We start from the raw sequence: 25,430 nt of genomic DNA, 5'->3' as shown, positions 1-25,430 counted from the left end.
TACTCTTCCATTCCACACTGCTCTTCAAATTATTATTCCTTTTCAAAAATTACTCTAAACTTCACAATCTTTTTTTTCTTTTTTTTGGAGGATTTAATTTGATAAATGTTTTCAATATGCTGTGATGTGTTATTGAGGAGAGAAAGGTGTAATTGAAATGTATAGAGCAATTAACCACATTCTTATCCCCTCAGCCCTCACCACAAATGGTGTAATTGGACGGACGATTCAACTTTTGACTTATAGGGATGAAGGTTCAATAAAACTTACTTTCATATTAATTATTTTCTTTTTCTTTTTTCTCATTTAATAATTAAAGTACGTTAATATCTTTATCATATAAAACCACTTAAGACTTTCATGAAGCTTTGAATTTTCTAATTTAGACATCCACCACTGATTTGATAGATATTGATTATTTGATGCTTTATTCAAACGTTTTTTTCTGTAATAATTTTATTATTTATTTTTATATATGTAATCGTATTTGATAATGCATTTTTAAAATAAAAATTAATTTAAGTCCATTGAAATTTAATTTACGATTTTATCTTGGTTAAGAACATATTAAATACAAATCAAAATTATATTATCTTATAAATGGAATGGATACAAATTTAGCGTTAACATTATTTAAGCTTATGATCTCATATGAAATTGTGGACGATTATGGTAAAGGTTTGTACACATTAATGGTTGTTGTTGATTGAATTCAACATTAGGGGAAATATTTGTGTGAAATGGGAGAAGGTCAAATGTTAAAAGGAAACACATTGATTTGAAGATTTTTATTAATTTTAATTGACACATATGGTTTCGATGCTTAAATATGTAAAGGATAAATGCTAACCATAATTTTAAGAAAATACTAAAATAAATAGATAAATAAAACGTCTTTTTCTTTCTTTTTTGTTTTTCTTTTTTAAGAAAGAGAGATTTTAATTAAAGAAAAAAAAAGATAATATAAAGAAATTATGGAAGGATACGCATGCAAAACACGTGCCATTGTACTGATCCCGAAACGGACGTTGTAGACGAACGCGGCTCTCTCTCATCCACTAAAGCGACGTCGTAGTCGGCACCATCGCCATCCTCTTCCCGTCGATGTTGACGCCAATTTCTTCTCTAAAAAAATAAATATCAAAATCATTACATCATTTTAATTATTTTCGTTCCCTTTTATTGCTCTTTTGAGCTTATAGTTAAATTCTAAAATCATCTATTTATAATTAATCATCCATTCTTCATCCAAATATGAAATATAGATATCTTACTTTGTGAGCAGCGTATCATTAATCATAAAAGCGTTTGCGAATGGATTGTTTCGTTGTAATAATTATGTATATAGTTTTAAATTTTTTATATTTGCAATTTGTTACACGGTTTAATTATATATTATATATGTTTGTATAACAAATTTTATGATTATCTAACCCATTTCAAACAAGGAAATAAACTAGTGGCTAAATTTCAAAACTATAACAAGTAAGTAGATGGAATTGATCTTTTAATTTAAATTTTATAATTAAGTGAAGGTATTTTTGTGGAACAAAAGTATATTAGAGTATAGAGTTAGGGGGGGAAATGGAAAATTAGCTTGATGTTTAGTTGAAAAGGAAATCACCCCGATGATTAGGTGAGTAAAAATGTATGGTGTGAGATTGATTTGGAAATTTAATTAATCTTAGAGACTAAATTGTAAAGTCTTTCTAAGTAAAGTGACTTAATTAAAACTAATTAAGAAAAATAGAAGGAACAAACTTAAAATTTTGAAATCATAGAAATGAAAATTGAAAAAGATTTCAATTGAATTTGTAGTGATTGAAAAAGATTTTCTTTCCTTTTTTCTTTTTATATGTAAATCAAGATTTATAAGTTAGGGAAATTTGCATCAAGAGGAAAAACAAATTGAAAATATTTACAATATATATTAAATTTGGAATTCAAGAATCTAAAACCAAGTAAAGAAAGTGACTAATTGTATGTTTAAACTAATTTTGAAGTGAAGTGAAGATTATGAAAGACTACTTTTCACTTAATTTCTAACTAAATCTAAACCTTTTCTTACTTTTTCTTACTTTTTCTTCTTATTTTAAGCATATAATTAAAGATGTCAATTTTTGGCAATTTCTGTATGGCACATCCCAACTTCTAATTCTTTATTTTTTCTTTAACATTTGAAAATTTGGACTTTCTTCACATTCTTTCTAATTGTCATTTTCCACTATTTTATATATTAGTGTCCTATTATTATTTTCCTTTATTCTTAACTACTACTTTGACTTCTCCCAATTTTCCATTTTTATATTCTTAAGTTTATTAAATAACCTAAGATTGGCTCTTTTACAAGTTTCTAAAGCCAATTTGATTTAAAACCCCAATTTAGTAAACCTACTCTTACAAATAAATCAATAAATAACATAAAAAAAACATCTAAGTCTAACAGTGACAACTTGAACATTTACTATTTTTTTAGACGTGCAAACAATGCGTCTAAAATCAATTAATACTCTTCAATTTGATGTTTGATTTTGTTTCACAAATATTTTTGTGTATGAATGACAAAAACCAATGAATATATATAAATTTATTTAACCATAGTGATTAGATTAGAATAGGTGGTTTGAGCTATGTATTTAACTTTGGTGGTGGAATCATTAACACAACTCAAATATGTGATGAAGTAGATACATACAAAAATTTGGTTTTGTCAAATTCAACATTCTCACACTTCCATAATTGATGGTATTGATCATTGGGTAGCGGATGAGATTGGGATGCTTTTCATAGAGGGAGGTTAGGTCTCTGTGTAATTGTCTAATTATTTAGTGTATGTTTAGTTAATTAAAAAGAAAAAGAGAGGAAAAAAAGTTCCATTTTCCACAAAATGTATGCAATTGTCAAACCAATATTTTTCAAAGTGGAGAGAAGTGGAATTTCACTTTCCAATTGACCAATCAAGTTGAGAACTGAGATTAGGTAATGAAGGCATTTAAATAAATGTGTTAAATATTTCTTTAAACAAAACCAAACCCTACTTCATTTTTTTAAAATTAATATCTAAATCTTTAAAAATTCTTTTAAATATATAGTAATGAGCCGTCCAGTAAATAAAAATAATTAATTAAGATTCCATAAGGGAAAAAATGATCTTTAATGTTTCTAATCCAATCAATAGTTGAAGATAACTTAAAATTTTAATTTGCTTTTTCAACTTTCATATAATAAAGAGCAGAGCAGACAGCAGAGGCTTTAGTTTTCCTTTATATTATTTATTTGACAGTTTGTGGATAAAAGATCCAACCTCTCGTATTGAGTTACATTTGTTAATGTTTCTTTAATCTAATTTAAATCATAAAGTAATGTATTTAAGAATAATATATAATGTAGAATCCCCAAAGAAGTGCTACAAAATATGGTACATTATTGGCTGTCAAACATACATGCATGCACACACATATAAAAGATCGTCTCCCAACTAACAACGCTTGAAAATAACGAAAAAAATTGAACTTAAAAATTAACGATAGTTTTTGTAATTAAAAAGAATTCTGGATTCCAACTTTCAATGTAATTTGACCACTAATTATCTAATTAAAATAATAATTACAAGAGAGTCCAAACAACCTTTCATTTCAAAACCACTCCCAAATCGTATGAACTCTATGAGTTAGCAAAATAAAAGGTAAAAGATGAAGAAACCAATAAAAGTGAAAATGTCAATTGAAATACCAAAATACTCCATTCAAATAATAAACATAACATTACTAAACAATTAAACATCAAGCAATCTACAAAGCATATTTTTCTTTAAGAAAAAAAGAGTCAAAAGTAGAAGTATAAACTCACAAGCTTTCCAGGAGCAATAGCAGCAGCGACAAACATACTGCAACCACAGGAGAAGAATTTACAAAGGGCAAATCTAGAACGTTTACAGCTTTATGAACATTGGTACTTTATGTTTATGATTTCTATAGTGCAAAGCCGCTGAATCCATTCTCCAATTTTGAAAGTCCCGCAAATGATGTTCAAATCTATTTATCAAAGCATACCCGTTTGTGAGCTAAGATCTGCAAGAAGATAGAGTAACTCCCCCGCAGAAAGCAGCAACTATTGCATATAGCAATACTACGATCAAGCATGTCATCAGGGCTCTGTCAAGATGGAAATATAAAGATTCAATCTCTACCAAAATAGTATTGAAAAGCCAGAACTAGTCATTGATACAACTACGTCCTTACTTAGTTACTCATAACACCATCAAGTCTATTTTAATCGTGAAACCAAAAACTGATTGTTTGACAATGTCTTCAGTAACCCCAAAAACCTCTTCTTCTTAGGCACATTATCTAAGCTGGCAATCCATACATATGTTCTCATGATTATCATTATTGTTTAAGATCCCAGTTAAAAGACCCATGCTACAAACTCCAAGGGGTGTTTGGAAGATATGTTGACAATAATTCTGTTCCATAACACAAACAAAGAATAGATACTTGAAGACCATGTTTGACAAAAGATTTCAGAATGAGGTTTTTAGAACAAAATAATAGATAAAGGAAATAACACTTTGTAGCTTTTCTTGTTTTATATAATAGTTATTTACACACCTTTTTGTGAACAAATTCATTTAAGTTTACTATATTTTTAAATTAATACAAATAAAGATAAAACTAGAACATACGAGTATATGATATCTTTTTAAACCATTTTTTAGACTTTCAGAAGGGTTCTTAAGAGTCAATCTGAAAGTGTTTAAAAAATTAAATAATAAACTGAAATCCAAACAGCCACAAAATTACTTACAAAAGTTTAGCATTTTTCATCCAAAGAGCCTGACGAAGTCGCTTGGACTGTTTCTTGAAATGGAATGCACCATCTTGCATTGTTGCAGTTTTATCAACAAGCAGTTCAATACGATCACCTCTCTCCAATATTTTTTCGATATTGTCCACCATAATTGTACGTACCTGCAAGATTTAAGTTTTTTAAGAACATGAAAGAAGTAAAGAGACATGATACGAAAGGCAAAGGTACAATGAGGAAAAGCATACACAGATACAAAAAACTGTTACGAAAACATGGTAATCTTAAATCTGCCAATTCCTGGACGCTTGGCAAGTAATTTTAGCAGAAAAGATGGCCTTCACTCTTCAGGCCTCGTACACTATTGAAAGAAAATAGTTACAAAAAGTACCACACAGAAAAGGTGATATGCTAACCCTATGTTAGGATCCAGAAACTGAAGTAGAAAATTCATTATTATAGTAAAACGAAAACATGAGGATGATATGATAAGATTCTATCTCTCTTAGTCTCACATTTACCTTGTTGAGAACCTTACACTATTCATAAGATAGATGTGCCACTTCTTGATCTCGAATTGGTTTTGAGATGAAGCCTCACATTATCTAATATGAAATTAGAGCTCATAAAGCTCAAACAAGTATTCGGTCCAAAAATAAAATTAGGGTTTGATTAGTGAACCAAAAAGAGACACCATTCTGAAGAAGCATGTTGAGGATCCCAAATTAGAAAAATAAAAAAACCTCACACTCTTCATAAGATTGATGGGTTGTTCCTCTTATTGCCAATTAGTTTTATGATTGAGCCCTATTGTATCTATGATGCATTTCCTACGTCTAACCACCCATCCACTCCATCTATGGTTAACACTACCAAACTCATAGTATTGACCAATATACTCCTAATAACGATCTTCATGATTCTATTATTACCCCAACCTAAAATACTTATTGGAGAGTAACACTTGAATCAAACAACTTCTTTCTCATACCCTCCCTGCCAACAGTTTAAAGATTTGCCATAGAGCACCTAAACAAAAGTTTCTGACTTTTTTAACAGTGGAGTTTAGACGGAAAATATGATATTTCTTGACTGAAGAGCTTAAACGGACCCCTGGATCAAAAACTACTTAAGACTGAAAATAGGAATATCATGCTACAGATAGGGAATTTCAAATCTCCCAAAATGAGTTGGTCTGGGGTGTACGAAGCAAATTTTGAAGGTTTAGGGTTTAAAAGTTCAGATCACTTTCAAGTGCAGTTCAAAAATTCCCTAGGCTAAATTGGTTTCATCACAACATCAGGCATCAAAATTTTCCTCTCTCTTTGGCAAATCAGCCACTGATCCTTAATAGAATTTCACAAGGTTGCATAAGCATGCATAACTTGAATAGGAGCAACTGCAACTCAACGGTTGAATAGGAGCAACTGCAACGCAATGCTCATAAAACTTTACCTAGGCATTGAAATTAACATACTCAACCTTAGTCGTAGCCAAACAAGATGAGGCAATTGACAGAATACTGGCAGGCTACACACTTCAAGTTTCAACTATTTTCCCCTCAATTTCGGATCCATTCCCAATTATGAATGTGCTCCAACACCAATTTGATAGAAACAAAGAATTGGAGAGGAAAATTAAGAAAACAGTGTATTAAAGCAAAAAGAGAATAAGAGTATGCTAACCATTCAAATTTCCAGCATCCCTCTTCACAACCCCAACCCCCCACCCACCCACCACACACACACACACACAGATTCACCCAATTGATAACCACTCAACACTAATAAGCTTACTGAATATAAGTAATAGATCCATACTAATGCTTAAAGATCATATTACATTGGCACCACAATATTTTTTTATAAGAACTTTAGAACCACAAATTTTGACTAAACAAGAAGTGAACAAAGAACAATGCACAAGAATGATTAGCGTCTACAACATTCTTTAGAAAGAAGAAAATGATGCATCTACCAGGTCTTGATCATATGTTGGGACACATCAGACAAGAACACAAAACATTTAAGAAAGAAGGAGGAGTCTTTGTTTGAGGACAGTCAAACCTTTGACGGATGAATGGCTCTAAGCATCCTCTTAAAGCAGTTGCTTAAATTAGTGGAAAAAACAAAGTGCCTTAAATTTTCTGCTCTCTAGCAATTAAGCGATTATAACTTCTACCAGCAGATGAATGCCTTGTTTTGATTGACTTTCTAAGTACTCAAACACACTTTTTTAAGTACTTGAAAACTCATTCCAGACAGACTTGAAGCAATCTGTGTTACTAGAATTGAACAAGATAAGGTCTAAGACCCTATTCACTAGAAGAACTAATGGGATCTTGAATAAATTGGCGGTATGCCCTGAAGTTGCGTTTGTTCAGGATAAAATCAATATACTTGCCTCATTTACTTCACCTCTAACACGGCTGAGGGTATCAGCACTGGGATTGCTGGAAAAAAATTCCATTTGTTGATGTAAAACTCTTGAAAATTCATCATTCATTGCATATGCAGGAGCATAATGGGCCACTCGACCATAATTTTTCATGAACCGCATATGTATGTCTTCCAAATAAGAAAAAGGAATCCTCCCTGGAACAATAAACCAATAACTTCAAAACCAGAAAATATAAGTTCCAATGATCTTAAAACCTGAAATAAAATCTAACAGATATCAACTAATCGGATATCTAAATCTATAGAGCACCTGGTAACTAATAGTTAAAGAAGTTGCTTCAGAATTATTGTGACATAAAAATAATCATAATTTGGATCAGTTGCAAGGATGATGATTATTTTCAGGCCGAGAGAGGAAAACCGGGATCAAGAACAAAGAAAGTCCTCATCCAACACTCCCAATATAACGTGCTTCGAGAAGCTTAAAAAAACGAAAAATCCTACGCTCTTGACAGTCTGACAATCTCATACATAGAAAGTTCCCAAAATTAAGAATATGCTATTAGTTAATTGAAGGTGATGACAATTAATTAAGCCAAGTATTCCACTACCAACAGCTAAAGAAAGCTAGTGGCACGACTTTCAATATCACTGTAAGTTGAAGGGGCATGGATATTCAGAACATCAACACCATCTATTTCCCCCAGACACCAAATCGAAAGCCTTAACTCAATTCTCAATCATCGGTTAAACACAATAGAATAGAAAAGGCGCAAAGGCATAAATCAATAACAGAAGAAGGAGAAAGCACTTACTGCCGAATGTATCGTTAGCCATACAGAGGAAGGTTAAGCCATCGGATCTCAGAATGTGAAAGATGTAGCGTTCTTGAGAGAAACAGAGCCTAGAGTCTGCTTCATTCGGCAGCTTCTCAAGGATCCGACGCACGACGGCGCCAGTATTTCCAGTAACGGCACTGAACTCCGCCAAAATCACCGTACCTCGTGCCACGACGGCATACAGGATAGCCATTTCTTTCTGCTGAGGAGAAGCTTGTGGTTATATCTAACGCTCGGAAAACTCAGAAACCTTCCGACCTTGGATGAGGAACATTCAAAATTGTCGACTCCACCGTCTTAATTGTGGAAGGAGGATGGAAGGAAGAGAGTTGTTTGATTTCGCTGATGGCGAGAGTTGGGGCTTGATCGGCTTGGTTGCACGGCGAGTCCACTGCATTAGTTGTTTGGGCATTGTGGTAAAAGTACCGAAAGAGGCACGTAAACTTTGTACTACCTTATAAAATGTTTATTCCAAAAAAATATTAAAATAAATTACGATAATAACTAAAATAAATAATTTGTTTTCCTAAAGTTGTATTAGAAATAGGGTAATTACAACAATACCAATTTTAGGAATAATATCGATCGATTTGGTTATATTTAACATTATATACTTAATTATTTGAGTCTAATTTATATATTTTCAAGTATATTTTGAAATTATTGTGTGATTTTGTAAACCATATAAATTATGCTTTATCCACTCACTAGAAAGCAGCGTGATTACATGAATTCAAAAACAAAAATGTCTATGTAACTATATGAAAAATTGTAGTAGATAACGATTTGAGTTTTGAAATTTGCAAGTTTGTCATACACTATTTTTATTTCGTAGATATAACATAAAGGAAAAAACAAGTCCAGTCCGAGTGATATACTTTATATACATTTAGTACACATATTTATATACATGAAGGGTGAAAATGAAAAAAAATATTAAAGCATTTTAATTGAATGGGGTAATTAAGTAAATATACCTAATAATGTTTTGGTAAATAAAACAATGTGACATGTTGGAAGATAAGTTGATCTTCAACTTTATCAACTTAATGGTAAAGTAAAAGTCTAACACTTTTGAAGGGAACATTTTGAGTAAGAAGTGAGTTATTATAGTTGGGTTACAATAGGTTGTGTTTGATGTGTAGAGTTATAATAGTATGTGTTTGTGGTTTATATTTTTACAGTAAATATATTTTTTTCTTTTCTCATTCCTTAAACAAAAAAATCAAATTTCTTTTATCGTAAATCCAAATATTTGGTATATTAAGTTTGTATCAAGTGTGCATAAAATGTATACCGAGTATATATCAAATGTATAACACGTGTCTCAAGTCTATATTAAGTATAAATCATAAGTGTGCATCAAAAATGTATACCAACTATATATAAAGTGTATGACACATGTCTCAAGAAGTATGTTATATGTAACAAGTGCATCAAGTGCCTATTAGGATATCAAGTCTATATCATAGGTGTATCGAAGTGAATATCGATAATGTATCAAGTGTATGTTAGTAGTATATGGAGTGTGTTGATTATATCAAGTGTATCGAGTATGTAGCAATGCTGTATCAAGTATATATATTAGGTGTATCACGTGAGTTTAATTTTTTCGTGACATTTTTTGCAAAAGTAAATAAGTTTGTGTTATGGGTCAATTTTGTAAAACTTATTTTGACACCATGCAAAAAGCCCTAAATATATACCAATAAAAAAAAAATAAACGAAATGCCTACGGTCCGGGCCAAAGATCTTGAGTGTTAAAAACAATTATAACATCACCAATGTTACAATTACCAAAGGTAAGTTTTAGAGGAAAAGCCTACAAATAAATGTACTTAGTTACTCAAATTACGTGAGAGTAAGTAATCTTGAAAGGAGAACCCCTACCTTACTTTTCTTGTATACGAGCTTGATTAAACCATATACTTCACGAATTAATTAAATTAAGCATTAAAATGCAGTAGGCTCGACACCACACCAGTGCAAGGATCTCTTACACGTATCAACTTGAAAAACTCAAGAACAGATTAATTAAAGAGCAACAGGTTGGACATCAAGTCCACAATCGATAGGTCATAATGTTGATAATATTTGATGTCAAGATTTTTAAAAACTTGTGTTTGTTTTTGGATTTTGACTAATAATTCAACTATTTCACTCAATAAAGATGAAATTCATGATAAAAGATTAGAAAAAAATAGACTTAATTATAGTTTCGAGAAATAAAAATACCAAATGATTATCAAACTACTCAATCTATTTTATGTTTAAACAAACAAACTAGTTCAATTTTTTAAATATTAGTGATATCAAGAAAATTTCAATTTCCACTCTCATGTATATTTATAAAATCATTGTTTTTCTTTATCTTTTTTAATATAGCTCAATTTGTTATTCTAATAACTCTTTTCAACAACGTTACAAATAGCAAGTGAATCAAACTTATAACTCTAAGGTTAATAATATACCATTTTCTTTAAAAAATTAACAAAAGGTGTGTGAGTATTTGAATCATTTATCTCGAAAAATGTTCGTTTATATCAACTATCGTTCATTTAAAATGACTAGCAAATATCTAACATTTATTTTAACTATATATATATAAGTCGTTGGGCAATATCTAACTTGTCAAAGTAATTAAATTTACTTACAAGCTTAGATTTTACCAACTTAGTTTGTATGAATTATAGTTTATATTTAACTTATTCTTATAAAGTGTATTGTTTAAACAATACTAATATTGGTTCAAATTTGTATGTTTTGATTACTCAAACACGACTATAAATGATTTGAGTTTATTATTATGAAAGGGATTAGGTCATGTACTCATGTCATGATCCATCGATCACTATGAACAAGAAATGAAACAAGAAGAATAATATCATCTTCATTGATTAATTAATTATTTACTTTATAAAGTCAAACAGTAATTATGTAGCAGACTCTTTCAACTTTAGAATATTTGTCCAAGATTACTAAATTTTGGAGAATATATATATGTCATTTCTTCGAAAATATTAACTTCAATTTCAATTTATTATGGTATGTATAGTTCTTCTCTTTCTTCCATATTTTGCTCTAATATAAATAAAAATCATATAGTTTAGTCTCCTTTGACTTTGTTAAAAAATACTAATTAAAGTTTGTATTACGTTATTTGGGGTAATAATTTGATTCTAGAGTTGGTTTAGACATGTAATATATACTTGATACAATTGGTGCCTTTCTAATAGACACACATGCTAGACTCGATGTATACTTTTGATACACATTTGGTACAATTTGATACACAATCGATATACTCGATATACTCAATATTTGAATATATGTATGATAAAAGATTTTGAACTACTGTCTAAAGGCCGATTGTGAATCTAAAATCACAACGCACATGCTATTATAACCAAAACTAAAATAATTTACACCTAAAACACAAACTATTAGAACACACATATAATAACAACTATAATAGCTCACTCATTGCCTCAAAAACCCTCTTAAAGAGTTTTTCACGTTTATGTGACCCTAAAGTTGACAAAAAGATCAACTTGTTTACAAAAAAAATTGTCGCATTGTTTTGTTTACCCGAATATCATTTGGCACATTTGCTTAATTGTCATTAAATTAAAAATCCTTTAATATTTTGTTACTCTCTACATTATGTATAAATATGTGAATGAAATGTATACTAGATGTATGAGATGTATCAAGTGAAGATTGAGTATATCAAGTCTATATTGGGTATATCACTTGAATTAGCCTCGTTTTTTTTTTTTTGTCATATTTTTAAAATAAACAAAATGAGTGACAATCTTGTAAACTCAAATTTTCACTTGCTACAAATTTTCCTATATAATATAAATGTTTTAGGGTCATTATAAAACTATTTATGATATAACAAAAATACTATCAATTTTCAATAACTCATTTAAGTTTTCTTTTCGCTATTATTTTGTAAATAGACCCTTTTTCTTTTGTCGTTCATGACAACTCTACACGAAAATAATAAAATATTCACACAATTATATGAAAGTTTAATTTCAGTCACATATTTATAAAATTCACAACACTCTACATGAACTATTGATGAGATAGGACAGTGCCAATATCTAAGTATGAGATGAGATGTCAATAATTATTTGAAATCAAATATACATTAAACTTCTCAACAATTATGTGTAATTTATAAAAATTTATTAGGAGATAACTAAGTCTTAGCCGTATACATTAAGAAATAATAATAATATGAAGTCATAACGTGAGCTAGGTGTGATGTGAACCCCTAATTTGTCCAAATAATTCATTACTTTCTTTTCCTCTCTTTCTAGATTCTAATTAATTATTTTCTATCTCAAAAAAAGAAAAAAAAGTCAAAATTTCTTTATCAATTTAAACTTTAAACTTAATAAATTAGTTTAATTTTAAAAAAATTTATCAATTTACATTGCTACTTTGTTCGTTGTTACTTCTATAATAGTTTAGTTGTTTGATATCAGTAGATTTTTTATTAAAATATTTTTCTTATTTAAAATTATATACGCCGTTGAAATACATATTATCTAATATATCTTTTTTTCTTTATTGAAAAACGACTTATCTCGAGTTATTTCGTTCTTAGTTTAGTGAATTATTTTGTCTATTCTCACTACTCCCACAGAGTAGGTGGTACACCGTTGAATTGACCAAGGTTACTAACTCACGTGTCTCTTTTTCCATTTTACTCACGGTCGTTGCTTTAGTCATTTGTACTTTTCTTTTGATGTCCGCAATTGAATAACGAGTCACCTTAACGCTTTTTAAAGTCAATATATATATATATACACGCGCACGCACACACACAAACATTTTTCCAACTTAAATTATAACAATTTTTTTCCTAAAATTAATTCAGATCAACCCAATTAATTTTTTTTATTGGTTACCATATTTTCTTCTCCATCTATAAAATGATTACTCCATCACATAAGATTTGAGAAATTGAATTGAGTGTTTTTTTGGAACCCAAAATTAGTGGTGTTAGCAACCATGAAATTCCCATCCCTACTGTATTTGAAAAAAAAAAAAAGATATATAAATTCACTACATTAATATCATGCATTAGCATTAAGTAATATATGTATGTCAAATAATTTAATTAGCATTATGTATGCTAAAATCATCAACTAATAAATATGATATAGACCTTAATTGTGGAATTAATAACTTTAAATAAAATATTAAAAACAAATGCGCATATAATTGAATTATATTATTGATTGTGCTTCCAATGGAGGAAGAAAAAAAGAATACATATTTTTTAAAAATATTTTATTTTAATCAGTCAGCTTCCGTACATAATTAATTATAACCCTTTATTTTCATGAGGAAAATGGATGTGTTGGGTATTATTATTATTACAAAATTTAAAAAGAAAAAAATGAACCATAATGATAATCAAAATATAAAAGAAGGTTGTGGTACGTCTATCTTGTGATATCTTATGCGAATTCATCAGCTATAAGCTTTTAATGGCCGCCGATCAAATGCTCGAAAGCTTCCCGACACCACGTAAACTCGACACAAACTGAACTCGTGTCGTAACTGAAAGTTTAAGGACCAAAAATATTGTTTTTTTTTAATTAACTAATATAAATGAAGGAGTAATATTTTCATTTTCACAAATAAATTGAATTTAATTACCTGAGGAATAGGAGTAGAAGAGAAAGGGGAATGAGGAGGAATGATGTCTTGAATGGCTTTATATTCATTCATTTTCCACTTAGTTTTAGTTCCTGTGGGAGCTTTTCCTCTATAAAATACCATCGTTTTCTTAACTCCGATCACCCGATTCTCCGACGAGTACACGTAAGTTGGAGACCCTGTCGCCTTCCAATACCCGGACCCTGACGACGTCGTTCTATTCGCTCTCCCTCCCCTCGCTTGTCGCTCTTGTTGCTTCACAAAGAAAAACCATTGCTCACTGTCTCTCCTACACCTTTCCCCTGAATACCCTGCACACCAAAATTAATTAATTACAATTAATCACATTAATTTATTATTACTATAAGTACATTGATCTGTCTACGTACTTGAGAGATTGAATGGCTCAATCTCGTAAATGTCAACCACCGGAATCACACGGTGGATATCCTTACGGCATCCCTGAAGTTGATTGTGCAGATAGAACAATACCAATTCTTCTTCCGTCGGAAAGAATCGGAACCCCGGTAGACTCTGATCTTCTTCTTCTTCTTCACGAATAATTACCTGATCATGATCCATTTTTTTAAACTTTAGATTAATTATATTGTTTGTGTTTATATATATAAGGAGATTGGATGAGAGTGAGAGAGAGAGATGGGAATTAATTGCCGAGTGAAATTAGAAAGTATGGTACTTCGTACTGTCTATGTTTGTGGAATTTTTTTCACACGGTTCTTACTAGTTGTTGACTTGTTGATATGATATGATATCATTATTGTTATATATTGATACAACCAATCTTTTTTCTTAGGCTGCCCCATTGAACGCGTTTCCCACCACTCATCTCTTCCTTTTATCTTTTACATTATTAATTAATATATTCTACCTTTTCCACAATCTATTTTTTTTCCTAATTAATATCGTAATCTTTTTTAAAACTTATTCCAAAAATGTATTGTTTTGATTTTTTTTTTTTAAAAAAAAATTGATGTAAATTTAGGGTAAAAATTAATTATCATTGAGGCCTGTTTCCCCTCCTGTGTCGTCATGGTATCAGGCTATCATCCCCATGGCCAATTCTTTTGATTTCTAGTTTATTCTCACTCTTTCCTGATTATTTCAATATCAAGGATGTAATTGTGGTCTTTGATATTGTTTTTTGGCTTAACAAATAATAAGAATAGGAATAAAAAAAGTGTCAAATTTGCTTGCTTTTCGATCTGTTGTTGTTATTATTTTATTCTTGGCCTCATATAATATTAGGTCGTGCAAATGTCCACTAGATGGTGGTCGCAATCCATTGTCCATGGCAACTATGGCAAAAGAGAGGAAATACTCAACGAAGAAAAAGGCAAAAGAGAACCTTATAGTGGCAGCCGTACGTGTAAATTTAAGTTGAAATTTCTTCATTTTATTATTCTATTGTTTTTTCCAAAACATGTGTTGTTTTAGTGATTGGTATTTATAATATCCTTTTTTTTTTTACTATTATTTGTACGTGTGTATATATATATATATATAAAAGTTCTTATGTATTATTAAAAAAATGCATGTTTTGAATTTAGTCTCTATTTTAGAAAAATATAAATATCTTACTTTAGTTTATTAAGTCAGCAATATATATTTAGTATGTATGTATTATATTCGATAGAGTATTGAATATATATAAGAATGGTATGGAATTGAGTAATGAAGATGTTAAAGTTTGAAGAGTTCTAAACATAAAATTCAACGTCTTAAAAGAAATTCAAAATCCATAAATCTACCAAAAGCAATTCAAAATGAAGTTGTATTCTATTTGAAATATTGTGTGTGGTAGAAATTTCAAAAATTTTGAGCTATTATTGTGTGTGTTTTTTTTAATAATAGATACCAAAGATATATATATATATATATATACAAAACAATATTCAACCTTCTATAACTTACGTTGATGTAAATTTAAACATTAAGACGTTTGGGTAGGACAAGAAGAGTTAATTATTATAGTGGAGTTATAATAATTTATGTTTATTGTGTAAATTATTTTAGTTTGGGTTATGATAACATTTGTTTGAGAGGTAAAATTGTTTTAGTTAAAATAAATTGTAAACGTTGTGACAAGAAATAAAAAAAAATTATGAATATAAAATATTAAAAGCTGGAAAAGGTTTTCAAATGGCGTTAAGGGTTAACCATAGTTAATTAAAGAATACATGAAATAGTTCGTATTTATTGTTCGCAAAAAGTTGTTATTATAATATTAAATAGTTCTTCCTCTAAACATCTAAAACACTTATGTCGATGTTATTTGTTTTAGCTTTTTTTCTTCTAATTATACAATTTAGCCACATCAAAAGTCAGACTTTACTTTCAAAATATTGTTGTATTTGGTTATTGACATAATAAAAAGTAAGACTACTTCAAAAATATAGGAATTATTAATGCTCTCAATAGTATGATGTCGAAGCTAAACTGGATTGACAACGAGACAAAGTACTCTACTTTTTTAACGTTGATGACCAAATAAAAATTAAAGTTCAAAACATAGAGATGAATGGGATTTTTTTTCCCTTTATTTGAATTGTTTGTGGAGTTGTTATTATTATAACATTAGGGTGAAAGGATTTGTTAATTGTCAAACATAAAGACTTTGTTAATTGTCAACCAATGGAATAAATAATTCCCCCATCTTCATAATGGTACCACAGAAGCAGGAATGCTATATTGACTTAATCAATCTCATTTTTCAATTACATTCAAATTACAAGTAAAGTCTTTTTCAAAAAAAATAAATCATATTTGAAATTTTAATTATTTGTGCAAGACTTAATTTGGGAATATAACAAACTTCAAAAATGTTTCAAGAATATTTTGAATTTGCTTGTCAAATAATTTAAGTATTTATTAAAAAAAAACTCTTCAAATATTAAGTTGTTATAATATGCTTCCTCTATGTCTCTAGAAAATGTGTTTAATAATTCTAGGAACTTCCAACTTTAAATAGTTTATTTTAAAATACATTGATAATATTAGGGGAGAAAAATTGAATTTGTTTAAAATCCAAAAATTTATTAAACACTTTTGAATTTTAGAGATATATCAAGCTTTTTGTTGAAATGAAAATAAATTAACACCATTTGAGCAAATAATTAGTTGTAAATTTAGATATGAGAAATTATGTCAAAGGAAGATTAAATGAGAGATAAAAGGGGATTTCTCTAATCAAAATGATTATGAAATAACATCCCATCATACTTTTTCCTTTAAATACACTATTATAACTTCATATGAAATAATTGAGAATAGAAACTTAAATGAAATCTTAATTCAGAAGATAAACATCTTAATCTTGATCTAAAAAACTTCTAATTTCATTTCTCTTTAGTTAAATATTGAGTTGTGTGAAGGTCAGATAAGTAATCTTGTCGATTTGATTCGTATTGATGTTTGACATTAAAGTTCAAATTTAATCCAGAAAACTTGAAAGCTTAATTGGAAAAATAAACCATTTTATTTTTTCTTACATCAAGGAAAGAAAAAAGGATTGGAGAAATAATCCAAAAGTAAAAGGGCGTAGAAAGCGCGGAGAAGGCGTGGTACGTGGACCTCGAGGCGCGTGGCACGTGCCCCATCAAATTATATTTATTTGTTGTTAGTTAAAGTTGTTTTTTTGGGAAGAAGGAAATTAATAAAGTTTTGTTTTGATATGAGAGGACCGATTCTTACCTCTTTTGATAAGGTATAGTATCATTGCATGGAGAAAATTTTACTAATATGAAAAGAGATTCATTGTTGTTTGTTGGAAAATTCACATTTAATAGTTTTTTAAAGTTTGTAAAATAAATAATTAATTGATTAAGAAAAAGATAAAATTTCAAAAATAGCAAATTTTATAAAAATATTTATAACTTCATGATTATTACCATGTATTAATATGTATGATTGCAGGTGTCAGCTAAGTTACCATGTATTAATATGTATGATTGCAGGTGTCAGCTAAGTTCGTGTTGGTAATTTCTTTTGATATTTTTAGTAAAATTATAAATTCTTAACAAATAATCGTTTGAGTAAATATATATATTTACATTACTAAGACAATATAATGCTTACTTTTGTGTTTTTTGTATTTTTATATATGATTATATAAAGAAAGAGCGATGTAAACTTTGTCATGTTGATGAAAATTTAATATTATAATAGTGATTCATTAATATAAATATTTTTATAAAATCAAATGTGTGGACAAAAAGATTTGATACGACTCACTTTAGTCATTACAACTATATAATAAAAATGTAAGATTATTTGATTTCCAACGTGTTTACAACCATAGTTATTTTTCTGTTTTTTAATTACCTTGTATTAGATGTATGCTACATATATAAATAGATCTCATTGTCATAAAATCATTATAATATATTGAGATAAAAAAAATATTGTAAAAGAAAAGCATCACTCATGATCTTTTTGTAGCTTCAAGAACATAAACTCCTCCTTCCCATGGATGTAGGCCATGTTTTGCCAAACCACTACATCTTTATCTTTGTCTTCCTTTTCTTCTTCCCTTTTACCTTTCTGCATTGCTGTGGTAATTTCTTCTTCTTTTTCTTGCTGAAAATTGCCGTGAGAGATTGAGGGTTTTAGTCTTCCAAACAAACAAAGAGAAAGAGGATCGGAAAACACCCTTTACCTTTACCTTTCCTTTCTCTGTAAGTACTGTGTGCTATAATCTGAAAACAAAGAAGGAATAAAAGAGAGGTCGTACAGGTACACGTGTGTGGAGTAGCAAAAGGCAGAGTCGTGCCTTTTTCTCCTTCGAGTTCTTCACCGACCACGCCTTATTTGAATTTTATCTCTCTTTTTTCTCGAGTAGTATTTCTACCGAGTGCTCTTTATTCTTTGAATCTCCTGTCTTTCACAGGGCATTCTCAGATCAACGTTTTTCACCAACCCAGTCGTTCTCCATGCAGCAATCGCAACAAAAATAATAATGTACAGAAAGTTTAAACTCTAACCATAATTATAAATTTTATATCAATTGAAATATGTTTACGGGTCTGACATTTTAAACCTAAAAGAGTAGAACATCTTCTAATTTCGCATGCTAGTTCATATTTGGTTAGAAAAACTTATAGTACGAATCCCCTCTTTACTATTATACTACAAACAAATATTTGAAGACAAAGACACCAAACTATAAAAAACCATATTAAAGTTTAGCTAATTGAAATGTTTTAAACTTCAAACTAACTTAACATTAAAGTTTAATTACCATAAACACACACATACATATATCTATATATCATTTTATCAACAACACACTACTAGAAAAACAAAGAAATTAATGTAAATTATATTATTTAAGGGATGCCAATGATAGGGAAGAAAGGAAAGTAATAGCTAGAAGGGGCCATTCCCCACTCCGGTGGCAGAGGGAGGTTGAAGGTCTTTGACGATCCAAACTTCCCGGCGTCGGCTTTGCAGTATTTCTCGGCTTCAGTACTACTGGCGCCGATCGATCTGCACCGGCAAGAACTGCAAAACGCCAACGGAGTGGAGATGCCATAGATTTCATCGGACCCACCGACGCCTTTCACGATTCCTGCCACTATGTCTTTTCTGGAGGCGTAGAGCTGGTTCCGACCGCCGGCGAGCCTGGCCTCGCACTCATCTGAAGGCAGCTCGGCCTCGAAACCCCCATCTACGGCCGTCGTTGCTGTAACTACCTTCCCAACCTTTTCGCACTTCGCCATCACAACGATCCCTAATGACATTGTGGCGTCAACACTCCAAGTGAATGAAAAGTAAAAAGAACCAAAACTTTGAAATTGTGACTATGAAGTGGAGAATTATTTATTATATACTACATTAGATCAATTTAACCTTCATCTTTGTTTTGGTAGTTGGCATGAACTCCTCTAAAAATTGAAGAGTTGTCTAGTACGAAAAAAACAATTTATGAATTAATTCTCTAAATTGTTTAAAAATGATTGTTTTACCTTTATTAGAATGTGAGGATTTATGTTAGAGACACAGTTCTAAGATAAAAGAGTCCGATATCAATATGGTTGGGAACAATGAATTTTTCTATATTTCTCATAGAAAAATACTTAGCTGAGCTTTGTTTTTTAAATCGGTCAAAAAGCATTGATTCTCACTCACTTGTACTCGTAACTTTTGTAGTCAACTATTGGCTATATTATGTCTAACAACAATTGGGTATAACCTATACTACACCTAATATATACATTAAATACATATTTTGAATTTTTATCTTTAATTTAGTCATTAACATTTAAAAAGAAACCATTTTGATTGTTTAAAATTGAAAACGAAGAGATCAAAACATTCACTTTCTAGAGGATTATGGTTAAGTGCAATATCAGCTATATATACCTAATCACTTTCATGCATCGTCTCTTTCTTTTACCAATAATTCTTTTTTTAAAATCATTTTGAACAAAAGAAAATATTGTGTACTCTAGTCTAGACTAAACAACAGCAACAATTTTTTTTCATCAAAATGAACCTTATGAAAATACGTTAACTTTGTAATGACGAACCCCACTACTTGCTTTGGATTTGCATTTATAAACAATCTATAACGAAATACAAAAGGAGGGGGAAATAGAGAAGTTGTGTGTATACCAGAAAGATCATAAGAGGCATGGCAGTCAAGGCAAAGGACCTTCCCTTTGAGAATATAGTGATCAGTGGTAATTGCAAGTTCAACACTGGCTGCAGTGGCAGCAGCAACAACAACCACTCCCAACACGAATGCTGCTCTAACCAAGCTTGGAATTGCCATGAAAAATCAAAATCTCCCTTCACTACCAAATACCCTAATTTCTACACCAACTTATATTTATTAACCACATATATATAATAATAATAATAATAATAATAATGGTGTGTGTAAGTTTTAAATGAAGGGTCCCCAAAAAGACTTTTCTTGGTAGTTGGTGTCAGCCTTAAACGAACATCAATGACCCAAACACCAACTCTCCGTGAAGTGAGCCATTATCTCTTCTTACTCTTCTCTCACTCTGCAAATTGATATTTACAAGCAACCCTACATTAAATCTTAGATATTTTCTCCCCAGCGAGAATAAAGAAACCATCAAATGTTAAGTAATGGATAGTCAGACACTTAGATTTAATTATTCGGTATATTAGATACCTACATCGACCAGCAAACAATTTATTCATAATGTGGAAACAAATGTGACTCTATGGACGGAGAGTTTATATAATGACACGTTTTTACCCCTAACGTTGAAATCGTAAATAGTATATGAATATTTTAATTTACATATTGTATTCAAAGATATCTTTGGATACTACAAATTTTAATGTTAGTTGATCTATGTTTGTGTTAGGTAAATTTTTCTAAAATTCTCATTTTTCAAAAAGCAAAACCTCCGGAAAAATTTAGGTTTTCTAATTCTATAACTATATTTTGTTTTAAAAATTTTCTTGTCAACTTTTTGCTAATGTTTTATTAAACCAAGCAAGTTGTTACAAAAACTTTGTTTAAATTTTTTCTAGAATTTGGTTAATAATTCAATATATTTCTTTAATAAAAAGAAACCATAATGGACAATTTAAGATGAAATAAAGTATAGATTTAAAAAATCAAAAACTAAAAATGAAGTTCCTTATTATATATATCATGTTACAATACTATTTTCTGTCCATGTATACTTTGGACTTTGTTAAATATAACTCTACATATTTTAAATTTTCTAATTTTAGTACACGTATTTTTTAGTAAATTTGGACATTTTAATCTTGAATTTAATATGCGTTGAAACTTCAGGTACACCCTAGAGGGTAGGTTTTCTGCTCTAACATAAATATGAGTACTATCTTCAATATATATATATGTGTGTGTGTGTGCGCGCCTGAAGTTTCAACCAATATATATATGAAAAATTCTCTTTGAACCATATATTTCATCAATGTCCTTTAAATTTGAATTATTTCAATTATAATTTTGGACCATTCTAACCTTGATCTTTATTGTTTAATATTGGACGATTATTTTCTCCATAAATTTGACTTCTTTTCACTAAGTGGTAACATTCAATCTATCCTCTTCATTTCTATCATCATTTCGGTTCTTATATACTTATATATACGATATTCATTTCAAATGTAATTTTAAAAAAGAAGTACAATTTTAAGGTTAAAATGTACTACATACCATATTTTAATTTTAATTTAGTTTCTACTGAGATTATTTTATAAATACGTTGACATATATATTCACATTTATATATTTTGAAATTGAGATATACATTTCACATAATTATCATATATACATATATAAAATTTTTCTTTTTTTAAGTACATATTTACATAAACTAAAACCCCCATGCATACACAATGACAGTAATACTTACATAAATACATACTCATATACATATTGTATAATCATCCATCTTTCATGTAGTTATGAAATATATGTTTAATATTTTACAATGTATATTCTACATGATTTTGGATGTTTCAATATATACTATGATTTATTTCACATATTCTTATAAATTTACCTTATTTAGTTATAAGTAATTTATGGTTTTCACAGTTTTCTCAAAAAGAAAAACTTGGCCGAGCTAGTAACCATGATGGGTAAATAGCCCAATAAGATAGTGTTAATCCGGCCCATTTATCCAGGCCACTGGGCCACGCTAGCATTCGATAACATTAAACCGTGGACGACATGTCGACTTCGTTCTTATTACGTAGATTACAGAAGAAAAAAGCCCACAAAACTGATCGGGCCGCCGTAACCAGAACGATAATAATGGCGGGAAACAGATTCGAGGAGGCCGCCGGCACTCTTGACGCCGAAGAACCTTGAAGAAGAAGAAGACGGTGAGATATCGTTAAGGAAATAGAGAAAGATGGAGAAAAAAATAGGTGGCGGAAATGAAGAGCTTCCAAAGACTATAGTTCGTCGAGTGGTCAAAGAGAAGCTTTCTCAGTGCTCTCGTGACCAGGACATCTCCGTCAACAAAGACTCGCTTCTTGCGTTTTGCGAGAGCGCTCGAATCTTCATCCATTACCTCTCCGCTACGTAAGTTCCGCAATCTGCCTTAACATGTTTAGCTGTGAATGAAATTCTATCCATCCTGATGTTCGAAATTAGGGCTCGTTGTTTCTCTGATGTTTGCCTTTAAAACGAAAACGAAATAGATTCAAGCGATAAATCTATTGTTGTTATGGCGCTATGGTTAACGAAAATGTTGCTTTGTATTAGTTAATTCTTTTGTTTGTATTAACTGGTAGATTTCTAAGCAGGGCGAATGATATATGCAAGGAATCAAAGAGGCAGACGATTAAGGCGGAAGATGTATTGAAAGCTTTAGAAGATATGGAGTTTCCCGAATTGGTTAGGCCTCTCAAAGCCTCCCTCGACGGTGCGTAAGCTTCCTATCCCTGTGTTTAACCAATATATCCAGTTGCACTTTAGTTAAACACATGAATCTTATTTTCGATTAGGTTTTCTGCTTACCCTTTTTTCACTATTTTGTTTCCGAATGGTCTTTATGCATTTTCTCGATTTTCCTGCCTAAAAAAGCCTTGCATTGTTAGACGTTCGATCTCGACTTTAGACAAATTTCAGTAACACATCAGTAGAGTGGTTAAATAAATCCATATGCAAAGAGGATGCTGACATTATAAGACGAATCCTTATCATTTCAAATATACAAGATGAGTGAATTTGGCACCATGGCAAGGATAGGACAGGCGTTCAATGTTGGAAAAATCAAGTGACTTCACTTTCTCTATAAGATACATAAATTACTCTTCTCGTTGCCAATTATGTTTTTTTTTTTTGTTTAGTTTTGCGGGAGGGGGTTTCCTCTGCCCTGCCCTTAGGCTGTTCTTTTGGTTCTTTTGATATTTATGTTTTTTTTAAATGAAAGTTCATAATATCTAAATCTAAAAGAGGCACCATCTCGAGCGACATCCTGGAACCTGTATTTTCTAATATTTAACAATGTAAAAGTGGATACATGGACACATTAATATTTAATGCAAGTCTTAATGGCTGCCCTTAATCTTATATTACGCATGTAATATAAGAAGGTTAAATGAAATTCAACTCAGATTCCTTTCTTAGTTTTACTTCATTGAATTTTGATTCTGAGAGGAGCTGGCGAGCTCAAAGAACTAATGCATTCCTTTTATTAAAGGATTATAGGATTTGATTAGATTGAATAAGCTCCTACAAAATAAATCTTCAAGTGTGTACAAATTCTTGGAAATTTTAGTTTGATGTCTTTTTATTTATCTGTATGTACAAATGCTATTGAGTATTGAGATATCGAGTTGCTTAAGCTTTGCTATGTTGCGATGAGTAAGAGATGGGATTTACTTTCTGGATTTGTTTTAGTACACACATAGTTAGAGCACTCCAAAGTGTCTGTAAAGTGAGCAAGAATATCTGTTTGCTAAGGTGTAAAACAAAACCTTGTTTATGGAATTCTGGAATAGTGGTATTTGACAACGTTTTTGTTTCGTAGTTGGATATTCGAGGATCAATATTGAGTCTGATCACACTTAACATTTTTGGATGGGGAGATGGATAAATTCTTGATGCTGCAATACAAGTTCCATGTGTAGATATTGTCTTATCCGTTGTTGTCATTGTTGCTTGCTTATTATTAGGCAAGGAATGAATTATAATGTCAAAGATAGTTCGTTTAAAATGTGAACGACTGCTGTACTGTGACTCGATTGTATGCAGACGACAATGCTAATCTCTGCCAGCTATGATTTTCAATCTCGTGTTTGCCAAATTCATGTTCACAATTATCCAATATTCGTTTTAAGATAAGCTAGCTGAACCTCTTTAATGATTTATTCATCATGCAACCTCTGTTTGGCTGAATACAGAATTCAGACGCAAGAATGCTGGAAAGAAGGCAGCTGCTTCCAGAGAAAAAGAAGCGAAAAAGAAGAGGAAGGTAGAAGAGCCAACAGTTGAAGGTACAGATGGTGAAAGTATAGATGACGTTGGAAATGATGATAACGATGATAATGATGAAGACGAAGATGAAGATGAAAATAGAGCCAGTGATGACTGAGAAACATGATCTGTGTCTCTAGTTAGGTACTTGAAATGAGGTTACTCTACACTTGTACGTTATTTATTTTCAAATTAGAAAGAAACTATTTATGAGATTTTATACAAATCTTCTAGAAAAGGTTAACCTACACTTGCAGGTTGTATATTATGAACGGCAGCTTCACCTTTTAGCAAGTTCTATATCTCTTTGTTAGCATGGTTGGTTAAGAGAGTTTAAGGTTACGTCCACCCGTGAAAATGCAGTAGATCAATGGAGATAAAGAAAGTGGTCTCGTTTGATAACTTTTGGAGTTGTTTACATGTGTTGTGCAATTGTACTTAGCACATGAAATTCATATTCTAATCTATAATGAAATTACGTGACCTATTTGTGATGAGTTAAGGGTGCTCAATTTAATTTTAACATCTTTTCTGCTATCACTACTGATGTTGATACTGCTTGACTTTTAGAAGTAGAGATAGCATAAACAATAGTAGTATGACTTTTAGAAGTAGAGATAGCATAAACAATAGTAGTAAACCTTTTTATTCAACCCATTGAAAGATGGATTACTAATGTAATCATGGGTTAAATTACAAATATGATATCTAAGCACAAATATGATATCTAAGCATGGA

At 30.4% G+C, this 25,430-nt stretch overlaps 4 protein-coding genes across 5 annotated transcripts; 1 reads left to right on the top strand and 3 right to left on the bottom strand.

The window, feature by feature from the left end:
* Positions 1-3,705: 3,705 nt before the first annotated feature.
* Positions 3,706-8,480, bottom strand: LOC101218607 (vesicle-associated membrane protein 714). The gene is made up of 4 exons (XM_004140113.3): positions 8,021-8,480; positions 7,210-7,400; positions 4,807-4,970; positions 3,706-4,154 (listed from the first exon to the last, which is right to left on the bottom strand). Exons 1-4 carry the CDS (start codon positions 8,235-8,237, stop codon positions 4,064-4,066), a joined length of 663 nt encoding a protein of 220 aa, XP_004140161.1. The 5' UTR covers positions 8,238-8,480; the 3' UTR covers positions 3,706-4,063.
* Positions 8,481-13,337: 4,857 nt separating this feature from the next.
* Positions 13,338-14,345, bottom strand: LOC101223177 (NAC domain-containing protein 90). Its single transcript, XM_004140213.3, has 3 exons — positions 14,116-14,345; positions 13,727-14,037; positions 13,338-13,627 (listed from the first exon to the last, which is right to left on the bottom strand). The coding sequence occupies exons 1-3, from the start codon at positions 14,306-14,308 to the stop codon at positions 13,538-13,540; spliced, it is 594 nt and encodes a 197-aa protein (XP_004140261.1). The 5' UTR covers positions 14,309-14,345; the 3' UTR covers positions 13,338-13,537.
* A 4,480-nt stretch (positions 14,346-18,825) lies between these two features.
* On the bottom strand, positions 18,826-20,586 carry LOC101219078 (hypothetical protein). Its single transcript, XM_004140115.3, has 2 exons — positions 20,360-20,586; positions 18,826-19,475 (listed from the first exon to the last, which is right to left on the bottom strand). Exons 1-2 carry the CDS (start codon positions 20,517-20,519, stop codon positions 19,072-19,074), a joined length of 564 nt encoding a protein of 187 aa, XP_004140163.2. The 5' UTR covers positions 20,520-20,586; the 3' UTR covers positions 18,826-19,071.
* A 1,900-nt stretch (positions 20,587-22,486) lies between these two features.
* On the top strand, positions 22,487-25,189 carry LOC101218845 (DNA polymerase epsilon subunit D). 2 transcript variants are annotated; one of them, XM_031886588.1, is made up of 4 exons: positions 22,487-22,793; positions 23,018-23,136; positions 24,620-24,836; positions 24,950-25,189. In XM_031886588.1, exons 1-3 carry the CDS (start codon positions 22,621-22,623, stop codon positions 24,808-24,810), a joined length of 483 nt encoding a protein of 160 aa, XP_031742448.1. In that variant the 5' UTR covers positions 22,487-22,620; the 3' UTR covers positions 24,811-24,836; positions 24,950-25,189. The 2 variants fall into 2 exon arrangements, with proteins under 2 accessions (XP_031742448.1, XP_004140162.1); XM_004140114.3 differs by having other exon boundaries at positions 24,620-25,189.
* The last annotated feature ends 241 nt before the right edge of the window (positions 25,190-25,430 follow it).

This window comes from Cucumis sativus, chromosome 6 (assembly GCF_000004075.3).
Source record: "Cucumis sativus cultivar 9930 chromosome 6, Cucumber_9930_V3, whole genome shotgun sequence".
Lineage (NCBI taxonomy): Eukaryota > Viridiplantae > Streptophyta > Magnoliopsida > Cucurbitales > Cucurbitaceae > Cucumis > Cucumis sativus.
Note: the sequence above shows the minus strand (reverse complement) of the source record. Positions and strands in the feature narration are given on the sequence as shown.

What these genes read in the sequence shown, in the direction of transcription:
- LOC101223177 (XM_004140213.3), bottom strand. Translation starts at nt 14,308, where the DNA reads ATGGATCATGATCAGGTAATTATTCGTGAAGAAGAAGAAGAAGATCAG. An exon ending in TGAGCCATTCAATCTCTCAA is followed by an intron (nt 14,038 to 14,115) that starts GTACGTAGACAG and finishes TTTGGTGTGCAG; the next exon opens with GGTATTCAGGGGAAAGGTGT. An exon ending in CTTCTACTCCTATTCCTCAG is followed by an intron (nt 13,628 to 13,726) that starts GTAATTAAATTC and finishes TTAAACTTTCAG; the next exon opens with TTACGACACGAGTTCAGTTT.
- LOC101218845 (XM_031886588.1), top strand. Translation starts at nt 22,621, where the DNA reads ATGGAGAAAAAAATAGGTGGCGGAAATGAAGAGCTTCCAAAGACTATA. An exon ending in ATCCATTACCTCTCCGCTAC is followed by an intron (nt 22,794 to 23,017) that starts GTAAGTTCCGCA and finishes ATTTCTAAGCAG; the next exon opens with GGCGAATGATATATGCAAGG. An exon ending in TCTCAAAGCCTCCCTCGACG is followed by an intron (nt 23,137 to 24,619) that starts GTGCGTAAGCTT and finishes GGCTGAATACAG; the next exon opens with AATTCAGACGCAAGAATGCT.
- LOC101218607 (XM_004140113.3), bottom strand. Translation starts at nt 8,237, where the DNA reads ATGGCTATCCTGTATGCCGTCGTGGCACGAGGTACGGTGATTTTGGCG. An exon ending in GGCTAACGATACATTCGGCA is followed by an intron (nt 7,401 to 8,020) that starts GTAAGTGCTTTC and finishes TTATTGTTCCAG; the next exon opens with GGAGGATTCCTTTTTCTTAT. An exon ending in ATGAAAAATGCTAAACTTTT is followed by an intron (nt 4,155 to 4,806) that starts GTAAGTAATTTT and finishes CCATCTTGACAG; the next exon opens with AGCCCTGATGACATGCTTGA.
- LOC101219078 (XM_004140115.3), bottom strand. Translation starts at nt 20,519, where the DNA reads ATGGCAATTCCAAGCTTGGTTAGAGCAGCATTCGTGTTGGGAGTGGTT. An exon ending in TGCCTCTTATGATCTTTCTG is followed by an intron (nt 19,476 to 20,359) that starts GTATACACACAA and finishes CAATGTCATTAG; the next exon opens with GGATCGTTGTGATGGCGAAG.